Source organism: Xyrauchen texanus, chromosome 22, assembly GCF_025860055.1.
Source record: "Xyrauchen texanus isolate HMW12.3.18 chromosome 22, RBS_HiC_50CHRs, whole genome shotgun sequence".
In the NCBI taxonomy this organism is placed as follows: Eukaryota; Metazoa; Chordata; class Actinopteri; order Cypriniformes; family Catostomidae; genus Xyrauchen; species Xyrauchen texanus.
Window position 1 is genome coordinate 2,150,524 of NC_068297.1, and position 15,169 is coordinate 2,165,692.

The 15,169-nt window shown below is 33.7% G+C and overlaps 2 protein-coding genes across 2 annotated transcripts in view; one reads left to right on the plus strand and one right to left on the minus strand.

Moving 5' to 3' along the window:
• LOC127662459 (thioredoxin-related transmembrane protein 4-like) overlaps nucleotides 1-15,169 on the plus strand; it is a 115,056-nt gene that overhangs the window by 27,617 nt on the left and 72,270 nt on the right. The window lies entirely within an intron of this gene.
• The window catches only part of LOC127662283 (1-phosphatidylinositol 4,5-bisphosphate phosphodiesterase beta-1), a 77,102-nt gene that overhangs the window by 1,420 nt on the left and 60,513 nt on the right, over nucleotides 1-15,169 (minus strand). The window contains exons 24-31 of the mRNA XM_052153413.1: nucleotides 14,661-14,796; nucleotides 11,689-11,742; nucleotides 10,663-10,882; nucleotides 7,295-7,475; nucleotides 6,938-7,014; nucleotides 6,761-6,850; nucleotides 1,469-1,526; nucleotides 1,294-1,380 (exon numbers count right to left, since the gene is read on the minus strand). Of these exons, the coding sequence (XP_052009373.1) occupies nucleotides 1,294-1,380; nucleotides 1,469-1,526; nucleotides 6,761-6,850; nucleotides 6,938-7,014; nucleotides 7,295-7,475; nucleotides 10,663-10,882; nucleotides 11,689-11,742; nucleotides 14,661-14,796 (903 nt within the window). The remainder of the gene's footprint in view (nucleotides 1-1,293; nucleotides 1,381-1,468; nucleotides 1,527-6,760; nucleotides 6,851-6,937; nucleotides 7,015-7,294; nucleotides 7,476-10,662; nucleotides 10,883-11,688; nucleotides 11,743-14,660; nucleotides 14,797-15,169) is intronic.

The window sequence follows — 15,169 nt, forward strand, 5'->3', positions numbered from 1 at the left end:
AGAGAGAGAGATGGAGTATGTGTGTGAGTGTGTGTGAGAGAGAGAGAGAGAGAAAGAGAGATGGAGAGTGTGTGTGTGTTAGACAGAGAGAGGGAGAGAGAGAGATGGAGTGTGTGTGTGTGTGTGTGTGTGTGTGTGTGTGTGTGAGAGAGAGAGAGAGATGGAGTGTGTGTGTGTGAGAGAGAGAGAGAGAGAGAGAGAGAGAGAGAGAGAGAGATGGAGTGTGTGTGTATTAGACAGAGAGAAGGAGAGGGAGAGAGAGAGAGAGAGAGAGAGAGAGAGATATGGAGCGTGTGTGATCATCTGTTGCCACTCCGAGGAGAGATGCTGTCAGCTTTCTGAAGATCAGCTTTCTCAGTGTTAAAATAACATCCATGTGGGGGTATTTCTCCCTATTTCGTGGTAGCCGGTGCACAAGAGTCGATCACTAAAGAAGCCGCAATGTCCTCTGCCATTTTAAACAGCTCCCATTGTGCAATTAATCAGTCTGTTTTGTTTATTAGCTGTGATGAGCTGTAATGCTGAAGTTGTTAATTTAAAGCTGTTTAAAGTTATTTCCTAGCTTTAGTAGTATAGTAGCAAATCAAGCGATCACGAAGAGCTGTTGTTTGTAAACGGCTGATGCGGATTCACTTCATGTCACCAACTAGCTCATATTACACACAAAAATCACCACCTTCTGGCTAACATATGTAAAGTAAGAAAAAAAAGACAAACAGAAGCTCTTACTAGATCTGCACTATTCTTACACTTTAGTTTAGATCGGCAGGAATACAAGCGGAGTGATACACACACAGTGAAGCGTCCGAGTGATGATGGTGTCAGACCATCAGTGCTCATGGAACGTCTCCCGTCCAATCAGATTCTAGGACCGGAACTAACTGTTGTGTGTGTGTGTGTATATATATATAAATATTTAATTCATTTATATGCAGTATATACAACATTTCAAACAATGCCCCATAAAAAAGTGAACTCCTGACTTGTATTAAATGATTACCATATTCATATACCACACAGTACATTAGGTACTCGTAAACGTACCAAAAAGTATCCATACCGTACCAAAAATACCATGGTACTACAATGGTACATGTCCAAAAACATGGTACAAATTATGGTATCAGATAGAAATACTGTGTTAATTCCATGTATTCTATGGTCTACCAAGACACTTGAAATAATCCCATGGCACTGCCATGGTACATGTTCCAAAAAACACGTTTTACTACATGATACCAGAGTAAAACCAATGGCATTACCATGGTATCATGTCGTAAAAAAAACTCTTACCTTGGGCTTTTCATCTAGTATCTGTTGCAAAATGTTCTTATGTGTTTCCACAAGCTTCTCGTGTCTTTTTGTCTGAGCGTCTTCCAACTGGTGACAGAAATGACAAAAGAATATTAATGGATAAAGTGTGAAGAATCTTGATATTTCTTTCTTGGCAATGTAAAAACTGTTTTACCCTCTTAATGTGTTGCACCACCTCATGCACATACGACCTGTTGATCTCCAGTTTCTCTCTAAAATCAAACACAAATCACAGTCAATGCAAAAGTCTCATGAACTTAATTCATGATTTGTCTGCGATAATTAAAGATGGATGGATATTTTTGTTTTTATTGTATAAAGGTCTCATTAAAACTGACTTGGAAACTCTTTATCAGGTCACCATCATTTCATTTTGGTACTTTTCAAATGCCTTTTATTTATATGTTTGATTATTTTAGCCTGTTTTTGTCCCATACCCGGACTTTCAATATTAAACTATGAAAATTAATTACAAAAATATTATGGCATTTTTAAAACTATGACCATCTAAACAAAAAGGGAAAATAAACCTAAAAAAATAATCAATATTTACTGTTTGAAAAATATTTATATCAATAAAACAAATGTATAATAATTATGTCTGTCCAATAAATGTTGATATATATACAGTATATATACAGTATACACACTATATTGATATATACAGTATACACACTGTATTGATATATACAGTATATATACAGTATACACACTATATTGATATATACAGTATACACACTGTATTGATATATACAGTATATATACAATATACACACTATATTGATATATACAGTATACACACTATATTGATATATACAGTATATATACAGTATACACACTATATTGATATATACAGTATACACACTGTATTGATATATACAGTATATATACAGTATACACACTATATTGATATATACAGTATATATACAGTATACACACTATATTGATATATACAGTATACACACTGTATTGATATATACAGTATACACACTGTATTGATATATACAGTATATATACAGTATACACACTATATTGATATATACAGTATATATACAGTATACACACTATATTGATATATACAGTATACACACTGTATTGATATATACAGTATATATACAGTATACACACTGTATTGATATATACAGTATACACACTGTATTGATATATACAGTATACACACTATATTGATATATACAGTATACACACTGTATTGATATATACAGTATATATACAGTATACACACTATATTGATATATACAGTATATATACAGTATACACACTATATTGATATATACAGTATACACACTGTATTGATATATACAGTATACACACTGTATTGATATATACAGTATATATACAGTATACACACTATATTGATATATACAGTATATATACAGTATACACACTATATTGATATATACAGTATACACACTGTATTGATATATACAGTATATATACAGTATACACACTATATTGATATATACAGTATATATACAGTATACACACTATATTGATATATACAGTATACACACTGTATTGATATATACAGTATACACACTGTATTGATATATACAGTATATATACAGTATACACACTATATTGATATATACAGTATACACACTATATTGATATATACAGTATATATACAGTATACACAATGTATTGATATATACAGTATACACACTGTATTGATATATACAGTATATATACAGTATACACACTATATTGATATATACAGTATACACACTGTATTGATATATACAGTATATATACAGTATACACACTATATTGATATATACAGTATACACACTGTATTGATATATACAGTATATATACAGTATACACACTGTATTGATATATACAGTATATATACAGTATACACAATGTATTGATATATACAGTATACACACTATATTGATATATACAGTATACACACTGTATTGATATATACAGTATATATACAGTATACACACTATATTGATATATACAGTATACACACTGTATTGATATATACAGTATATATACAGTATACACACTGTATTGATATATACAGTATATATACAGTATACACACTATATTGATATATACAGTATACACACTGTATTGATATATACAGTATACATACAGTATACACACTGTATTGATATATACAGTATATATACAGTATACACACTGTATTGATATATAGAGTATATATACAGTATACACACTGTATTGATATATACAGTATATATACAGCATACACACTATATTGATATATACAGTATACACACTGTATTGATATATACAGTATATATACAGTATACACACTATATTGATATATACAGTATACACACTGTATTGATATATACAGTATATATACAGTATACACAATATATTGATATATACAGTATACACACTGTATTGATATATACAGTATATATACAGTATACACACTATATTGATATATACAGTATATATACAGTATACACACTGTATTGATATATACAGTATATACACTGTATTGATATATACAGTATATATACAGTATACACACTATATTGATATATACAGTATACACACTGTATTGATATATACAGTATATATACAGTATACACACTGTATTGATATATACAGTATATATACAGTATACACACTATATTGATATATACAGTATACACACTGTATTGATAATATACAGTATATATACAGTATACACACTATATTGATATATATACAGTATACACACTATATTGATATATACAGTATATACACTGTATTGATATATACAGTATATATACAGTATACACACTATATTGATATATACAGTATACACACTGTATTGATATATACAGTATATATACAGTATACACACTGTATTGATATATACAGTATATATACAGTATACACACTATATTGATATATACAGTATACACACTGTATTGTTATATACAGTATATATATACAGTATACACACTATATTGATATATACAGTATATATACAGTATACACACTATATTGATATATACAGTATACACACTGTATTGATAAATACAGTATATATACAGTATACACAATATATTGATATATACAGTATACACACTGTATTGATATGTACAGTATATATACTGTATTGACATATACAGTATATATACAGTATACACACTATATTGATATATACAGTATACACACTGTATTGATATATACAGTATATATACAGTATACACACTGTATTGATATATACAGTATATATACAGTATACACACTATATTGATATATACAGTATACACACTGTATTGATATATACAGTATATATACAGTATACACACTATATTGATATATACAGTATATATACAGTATACACACTATATTGATATATACAGTATATATACAGTATACACACTATATTGATATATACAGTATACACACTGTATTGATATATACAGTATATATACAGTATACACACTGTATTGATAAAAACAGTATATATACAGTATACACACTGTATTGATATATACAGTATATATACAGTATACACACTATATTGATATATACAGTATACACACTGTATTGATATATACAGTATATATACAGTATACACACTGTATTGATATATACAGTATATATACAGTATACACACTGTATTGATATATACAGTATATATACAGTATACACACTGTATTGATATATACAGTATATATACAGTATACACAATATATTGATATATACAGTATACACACTGTATTGATATATACAGTATATATACAGTATACACACTGTATTGATATATACAGTATATATACAGTATACACACTGTATTGATATATACAGTATATATACAGTATACACACTGTATTGATATATACAGTATATATACAGTATACACAATATATTGATATATACAGTATACACACTGTATTGATATGTACAGTATATATACTGTATTGACATATACAGTATATATACAGTATACACACTATATTGATATATACAGTATACACACTGTATTGATATATACAGTATATATACAGTATACACACTGTATTGATATATACAGTATATATACAGTATACACACTGTATTGATATATACAGTATATATACAGTATACACACTGTATTGATATATACAGTATATATACAGTATACACACTATATTGATATATACAGTATACACACTGTATTGATATATACAGTATATATACAGTATACACACTATATTGATATATATACAGTATACACACTATATTGATATATACAGTATATACACTGTATTGATATATATACAGTATATATACAGTATACACACTATATTGATATATACAGTATACACACTGTATTGATATATACAGTATATATACAGTATACACACTGTATTGATATATACAGTATATATACAGTATACACACTATATTGATATATACAGTATACACACTGTATTGATATATACAGTATATATATACAGTATACACACTATATTGATATATACAGTATATATACAGTATACACACTATATTGATATATACAGTATACACACTGTATTGATAAATACAGTATATATACAGTATACACAATATATTGATATATACAGTATACACACTGTATTGATATGTACAGTATATATACTGTATTGACATATACAGTATATATACAGTATACACACTATATTGATATATACAGTATACACACTGTATTGATATATACAGTATATATACAGTATACACACTGTATTGATATATACAGTATATATACAGTATACACACTATATTGATATATACAGTATACACACTGTATTGATATATACAGTATATATACAGTATACACACTATATTGATATATACAGTATATATACAGTATACACACTATATTGATATATACAGTATACACACTGTATTGATATATACAGTATATATACAGTATACACACTATATTGATATATACAGTATACACACTGTATTGATATATACAGTATATATACAGTATACACACTATATTGATATATACAGTATATATACAGTATACACACTATATTGATATATACAGTATACACACTATATTGATATATACAGTATATATACAGTATACACACTATACTGACAGGTCAGCAAGTCTCAATGACTGTTATGACATAGGGTGAGTTTTTAATTTATAAAAGTGCTTTATTGCCATCTAGAGGCCGGTTTTATGGAACAGTTCCATATTCTTTCACATAATTGCCTCCCAGAACATCAATTAATTATTTCTTTTTTTAAACTGCTTCTCTCTAAAGCCATTAACGACTCAGCTACAGTAAATTAAGATACAGAGTGTCTATAATCTGTTGAAAGACATTTAAACAAAGTATTTTAACACCAAAAAGTGCTCCCATGTCTAAATTCCACGTAAAATCACTGTGCCTCGTTTAAAACAAATAATGATGTGTAATAATGCTGATCTAGAGCTGATAAAAAAGAACGTATGAATTCTCACTCTTCGGTTAAATGTTTCTCTTTTGATTTGGCCTCACTGATCTTCTCCTGTCTCTTCTTGTCCATTTTCTTCTTCAGCTCTTTCTTTTCTCTGTAAATACAGACCGAACAAGCAAGGTTAAAGCTGCATGGTCTCATACATTTTTAAAGAAGCTTGTGATGCATCTAACAGACTCACTTTTCACACAGTTCCTTGAGTTTCTTCATTTGGTTGCTCTGGTTTTCCTCCGCGATGACTGTCAACTTCTCTATAACCTACAAATGCAGCATCACATTAATAAATAATCACATCAATAAATTAATAAACTATATAAACTTCAATGCATTTGTGACAGCGCTCAGGAGACTACAGATATCTGATTGAGATGTACCCAACAGGGTTCAATTACTGAATTACCACCGAGGGGTGGATTGTAAAGTGATCTAATCAGAGCATTTAGGGGAGTGTTCAACTCACCTAATGATGAAAATTGTAGGGAATTTTTTTTTATTCTGTTAAGTTAATTCTGTTGTTAATTGTCAACCCTCAGCTCACCTGTTTGATGTGTTCTTTCTTCAGATATTTCTCGCTGTAATATTGTTCCTGTCGCAGGTTCAGCAGCTGTTGTTGCTGCTGCTCTTTGAGTTCTGACAGTTTCTGTCCGCTCTCTTGATCCAAATTTGCCAGTTCCTGCTCGAAGAACGATGGGCCGTGCTCTGGACTGGATGACAAACACCTGATGACAAATATGAGTCTGTGAGTGATCAGCTGTTTATCATCACATAATGCAACATTTTGAAAAATGCTGCCTTCAATTCATATTGAAATGCTGCAGAGAAATAACTAACTATCTCGCAAGGGCCACAGCGATATCCAAACGGGTCGGATGTGGCTTGCGGGCCACCAATTAAAAAGGTCTGTTTTACAATTTATTCTGAAACATCACCTTATAATTTACAATATACAATTGTACAATTTAACTTATCGAAACATCAAAAGCCACAACATGTTTGATAGTTCCAATACCAACTAAGCTCTTAAAAGAGGTATTCCCTGTAATCTCAGAAGCTCTTCTTAATATTAACTCCTCGCTATCCTTGAGAAATGTCCCAAGAAACTTTAAAATGGCAGTTATCAAACCGCTTATTAAGAAGTCACAGCTTGATCCTGGAGAACTGGCTAATTATAGACCGATTTCAAATCTCCCATTTATGTCAAAAATATTAGAAAAGGTGGTATCCAACTATATTCATTTCTACAGAGAAATGGAATATATGAACAATTTCAGTCAGGATTTAGGCCCCATCACAGAACAGAGACTGCACTTATCAGAGTTACAAATGACTTGCTCTTATCATCTGATCGCGGCTGCATTTCACTTCTAGTGCTTTTAGATCTTAGTGCTTCATTCCACACGATAGGTCACGACATTCTCTTGAATAGGCTGGAGAATTATGTTGGCATTTGAAGAGTTGCATTAGCATGGTTTATGTCCTATTTAGCAGACCGCTACCACTTTGTCTGTGTAAATGAGGAATTGTCAAATCAAACAAAAGTTTAGTATGGTGTGCCACAGGGATCAGTTTTAGGGCCTCTGCTTTTCTCCTTATATATGATTCCCCTGGGAGACATTATCAGGAATCATGGAATAAGTTTCCACTGTTTTGCAGATTATACCCAATTTTATATTTCTTCTAAACACAATGAAATAAGCAGAGTGTATCAATGAAATCAAAGATTGGATGGCCAGAAATGTCTTTCTACTCAATTCCGACAAAACAGATGTACTTATTATTGGACCTAAAATATTATTTGAGTCTCGATGATGCACTGTTACGTTGTCTTCTTCAGTAAAGAACTTAGGTGTTATATTTGATACCAATCTGTCCTTTGAAAATAAAATTTCCAATGTTTGTAGAACAGCATTCTTCCACCTCAGAAATATTGCTAATTTACGACACATGCTCCCCGATGCTGATGACGAAAAACTAATTAATGCTTTCATGACCTCAAGACTAGATCATTGTAATGCATTACTGGGAGGATGTCCTGCAAGTTCAATAAATAAACTGCAGCTGCCAGAGCGATCCAAGAAATATGATCATATTAGCCTAATTTTATCGTTATTATTTATGATCGCAAAATTCTGGTCTGTTAGTAGTTCCTAGAATATCAAAATCCACAAAAGGAGGTAGATAATTTTCCTATTTGGCTCCTAAACTATGGAATAGTCTCTATAACATTGTTCGGGACACAGACACACTCACTGAGTTTAAGTCTAGACTATAGTCGTCAAGTCAATCTTTATTTATAGAGCACGTTTAAAAACGACATAAGATGATCCAAAGTGCTTTACAGATCGAACAATCAAAATGACAGAGTAATATAAAAACAGATTGATTTAAAGTTAAATATAAAACTTAATAAAATAAAAATATTTAAATACAACATCATGTATTTATCCATTTCAAACTATTCAATGATCGATTCAAAAGCTACAGAATAAAAATATGTTTTTAAAGAAGATTTAGAAATGGCTAATGATGAAGCTGACCTCACATGGAAAGGGAGACTATTCAATAGATAAGGACCTATCACATAAAAGGCACGGTAACCCTTAGATCTTTCATTTAATTGTAAGAAACTCTTTGCCAGCCAATGTTTATCTTTGAAGCAATTTAGGGCGTTCTCAGATGAACAATTCTTGTTTACACTCACTTGGAAATAAAATAGGGAATCATCAGTATAACAGTGATATGATATGCTGTACTTCTGAAAAAGAGAGCTCAGATGAAGCATATACAGGGAAAATAACAAGGGTCCTAAGATCGACCCTTGAGGGACACCACACTTTAATTGAGCCAACGTTGAAGAAAAAGTACCTAAATTTACAGAAAACGTCCTTTCTTTTAGATAGGAGGAAAACCACTGGAGGGCCATACCCTGGATACCAACCACACATTCTAGATGTATTTAGATAGGAGTAGAGCTGCAAAAAAACAATGCTCTCCTAAAGACTCATCTATTTAGCCAGGCATACACATTTGTACATTTATCCATCAACTCACAATTAGGCTGCTTTAATTAGGTCTGCCAGAACCAGAAACATTTATCATGCTCTATAACCCTGCAAAAAAGACGGAATGGCATCTAGGCTAATATTATTCTATTTGTTTCCATCTCTCAGCCTCGGCATATGAATCCAGAGCCGGACAGATCCACCTCTGTTCCTGCTTGGTGGCGGATTCCACTGCTAAGTCTCTGAGTGATGACGACTAAATGCAGCCGGTGCCAGCCAGACACAACTTCAGTCTATTATGATGGACTTCAGGGGATGAACTGATGCCAACTCCAACCATAAGACATGGGATACTTCATATGCCATTGCCTGAACCTTGGACTTAGAATAGACCTTATCGAAATTACCTGCTGGTTGAACTGATCACCTCACTGATCTCGGCCTGCATCACCTCGGTCTAATGATGGACTACACTCTTGAAATGGAATATATTGACTATCAATTAATTGCCAACAAATGCCTTCAATCAGCCAATTGCATGTATGTGAACTTCTGCAGTTAATCCAGAATGGACTTCAAAGTCATTAATTTTACAGTTCTTACAAAATAATTTTTTAAACACTGACCATTACTTAGTTTACTCATATTAAAACATGACTTGCACTGCACATAAATAACTAATATTGTCATTATATTCATGATGTTAGTCAGACGGGAACTGCCCCCCACAGTGAGTCTGGTTTCTACCAAGGTTATAAAGCTGATTGTCAGTAAGTGAATAAGGAGCTTTATTGTCCAAACAAACTCATCTGATTGTAATTATTACTTCGCAACTCATAAGGAACTTTCCATGAAGATTTTAAGGCAGTAAAAGGAAGTAAAGAAGCCGAGGAAGTCTACCTACCTCCTCTTACCGTCTCGTTTGGCAGATTTCAGCAGGACGGATCGTTTGCGGAGGTGGTCGTGCTGGAACTCGTTGTATTTGGCCGTGTGCTCTTTGATCATTTCAGTGGTCTTCTTGTGATGTTTCTTCACTAGGTCCTTCATCTCTTTATAGTGTCTCCTCTGTTCTCGTACAAACATCTTCTGCTGCTTGAGTTCCTCGACCGTTTGAGCTTCCATCTCTGAGAAGGAAATAGACTAAATAGATATCAATTATATAATCTCCTCAATACTTTATGATGTTTTATGAAACTCAAGTGCATGGATTTGCTAAAGCAGTACATCGGAAATGTTAATAATTTATTGCACCCCTTCAGAATGATTTACACTCATTGACTACCTAATAAAACAGAACCATACCTGCACGACTAGAATATATATGATTATGTTTTGAAATAGTAAATAGACATGAATTTCAGATTTTATTAGTGCAGAATCTAAAATATATATTAATTGTATATATATATATATATAAAATGTAACAATTTATATAGCGTAGAAATACACTAATATAAAATCGTGAATATTTTTTATGTATTTAATTCAATTTACTTAATCTTTATTTAAATGGGAGAAGAGTCATCTTAAAGATTACAATTCTAAGATTTAAGCAAATTCCATAAAATTGTAGATTCTCTAAAAAAATTTAATAAAAAAAATTAAAATGTAAATGTGTAAATCTTAAATAAGTAAATCTTAAAAATAGGTGAAAATATATATTTTTGGTGAGTATATTTAAATAAATAAAAAATGCCAGGGGGAGGCAATAATATATCAAACAACTTAATGTACAAAAAGTGCTTATATAATTCAAATAAATACTTTGTAGGCTGACAAATATTTAAAGTCTTAATATCATTTTTATTTAGAGAGTCTAGTATTGTCAATACATTGGGATTTTTCCTAATACTGTTCATCAGAATCATCATCAAATTAATTAAATAAAAGTATTTTTCTAAAAGCTAACAAAATGACAACAGTTACTGACCGGTGAGGACGCTCTGGATAAGATCTTCAGTCTTTGTGGCTGGTTTTGCTGAGCCTGAAACATACATCAAGCTCAACAGATAAAACATATGCATTTCCTAGAACAGGGATCGGCAACCATTTTGACATGGAGTGCTAATTTTTATTTTCCTGGTCAATGGCTGTGCCGATACAAATAATATTATCAGCATAACAGTTTGAGTGAACATTCTTTGCAAAACCCGGATGTGAAAAATATTGCATGTGAATTTTCACAGAGCATCTTGTGAAAGTGCTTTAGGGGGCTTTCACACTAGCACTTTTGGTGCGCACCCCGGTTCGAATGACGTCAGAGTTCGGTTCGTTTGGATGATGTGAACGCTGTCTTCCGAACTCGGGTGCGCACCCGCGAACCATACTCGGGTCCGCTTAAAAAGGTGGTCTGGGGTACGGTTCATGTGAACTCCAGTACGGTTCGCTGCGGATATGAATGCAATCGAACCAAACCGCGGAAGTGAACCGCTATTGATGACGTATAATGTGGTCGTCAGTCTCACACGCGTCACTTTCAAAATGAGCGGAAAGGGTTTACTTTCGATGCGTGCGTCGCGTCGCGTGTGCGTGTGTGTGTATACACTTACCTTGACGACAGCGGGATTGGCGCTACACGCTCTGCAAGCAGAGAGATGATTTCTGCTTGCCTTCGCAAAAATTGTCTTCGGCGGACAGCCCGCTGTCTTTTGAACGATTTCAGTATTTTTGCGGCAGACAAACGCAAGTGTGTTTCTGTATCTTGATGTTGAAAACAAAACCAAAGGTTAAAAAAAAGAAGAACAAATGTGAACCGAGCAAGTCTATTCATTGAATTTTGACGCCTTTTCATTTCGCGGTTATCAAGCAACACGATTACGCACCAGCTGCAGCTTCATGACGCAAGCGTACCGCGGTTCGGATACAAATATATAATGTGAACACAGTCCATCGGGGGGCAGGGGGGAGCAATCGAACTCTGGTTCGGAACAGGCAATCGAACCAAGTGTGAAAGCCCCCTTAATGAAAGAAAACCTGTACTTTGTACAAAATGACTTAACACAGTTAAAGGGTTAGTAGATGAAAGTGATCCCATAATTTACTCACCCTCAAGCCATCCTAGGTGAATATGGCTTTCTTCTTCCAGCCAAACACAATCAGAGTTATATTAAAAAATATCCTGCCTCTTCCCATCTTTATAATGGGAGTGAATGGTACCTTAGATTTGAAGCCCAAAAAAGTGCATCCATCCATCAAAAAAATAATCCATACAGCTCCAGGGGGTTAATAAAGGCCTTTTGAAGCAAAGAAAAATATCCATATTTATAACTTTATATACTATAATCACTGGCTTCCTGTAACGGCCGTCCGTGCATTCATGAGAGAGTCGAGTTCCGGCGTATGATGTAGGCGTAGCGTAAGCTCCGGTTAGAAGTGACGAATGCGGAAGTGTGCGTTGTTTACAGCAAAGGAAAATGGCTAAAAGAAGAGAGTTGTTTTAGCAATACTGTAGATTTGTATTAGTCTTAAAATGGTGCGTTCGTACGTCTATCCAGTCATTCCAATCGTCCATTCATGGCAGCAAACACTCTCAGCCTCTGTTGGCATTACCTGGCATTGTCCTGCATGAGCACCACCACGTCTCCCAAACTCTCAGTCTACGTTTCACGTACGCTCCATCTACGTCTCCCTCCCGTACTCTCAGTCTACCAGATTATTTAATCTGTGCCGCTGCAGCAGCCTCCTCCATCTTCTGGCATCCGTGGTCGGTGTACTCCGGTTCAAACAAATAGAGCTGGGCAACAGAGTATTTTGCATCGCTTCAGAAGGCCTTTATTAACCCCCTGGAGCTGTATGGATGACTTCTATGATGGATGAATGCACTTTTTTGGGCTTCAAAATCTAAGGTACCATTCACTCCCATTATAAAACTTGGAAGAGCAGGATATTTTTTAATATAACTCCGATTCTGTTTGGCTGAAAGAAGAAAGTCATAAACACCTAGGATGGTTTGAGTGAGTAAATTATGGGAAAATTTTAATTTTTGGGTGAACTAACCCTTTAAATGTAACAAATTTGCTTATTTGATTACTGATCCTGAAAATGCATGGAATCTTAAATATTTCTTATATAATGTCATACATTTTTCAGAGGGGTAATCACTAGTATGCAAGCAACAACGAGAGAGGAGCAGGCTATTATATTTATATGAAGTTTTTCGCACCTGCATTTCAATGTACATCTTGATGTAATCCAATTAAAGTGTGAAGAGACTTGCACTACGTGTGCAAGCTATTCGCACATCACAAGACAATCAACTATTAGCCCTTTTTTGGGAATCCCACATGCAAAATCCTAAAACTATATTTCCAGGTTTAATTTATATTTTGAATAGACTCGTTTGCAAGATTTTTGAACCCCACGATGTGGGTTAATGTTTTCTCTTTTAATCGTTTAATGTCATTGTGAGTGTGACTATGGTTTAAGGACGGTGTACCTGTATGATGGGTTAACCTCAAGGATTAATAGTGGTGTTTTCTTTATTACATCACGTGTTGTTCTGAAAGCAAAAAGAAACAAATGAAACACTGAATGTAGGCTGTCATCCGCGCAGCCTGACCGAAGCAAAGCGACTGCGTTTACTCGGGCGATTAATCGAAAATGTTGCGCTGCCGGCTCGTGATGCGCGAATGGCTTGCACGCACTGCACGAGTCTGTTGGGTGTACTGCAGTCTCGTCACATTTTAACTTTTTGTTTAGCCTCCCACTCAGCTCATGAAAACATTAATAAAAATAGTCCACTCCTCTCTCGTCCTTGCTGGCACACGTGCCACAGGTTGCCGACCCCTACCCTAGAACACTGAACATATTTCTGCCCTGTCTTAAGTCATAGATTGTGCATATGTAAAGACAGTTAATTGTGAGAGATGTGTATTTATAATAGAAGATCTGTAAGAATATCACCTGTGGACTGTGGCTGTGTGCTGACCTGCGAGGTGGGTTTAGGAGTCGCGCTGGGCGCGTGACTCAGTCCGTTCTCTACCGGCGCGGGTGTGGGTTCACTTTTCACCTCTGAGGGGTTTTCAACACCCTGTTCTGCCTGAAGAACAAGAAACTTCACTAGAGTCAAGACCAAAACCTCTGTGACCTTTTTAACATCTGTGAGTTTGTCAATTAGGCTCCTCCTAAATACTACAATATATAAATTAGTGATGGGTGTAACAGGTTACTGTCACGGATTACTTTTTCCAGTAATGACGCCATGTTGGGGATTGACGTCAATATCAATGTCAATAAACACAACCAGGGTTGACCAATGTGCTGCACAATAAAGACCAGAACAATGAGACAATATACTCATTGTCAATCATTACTAAAATACAGTGCAATAAAACATCCTCATTGGTTATATGCCAAATCAAAGAGATGGGATTTTATTCCACATTCTGGGTGCAGCTACCGAGATGGCGCGG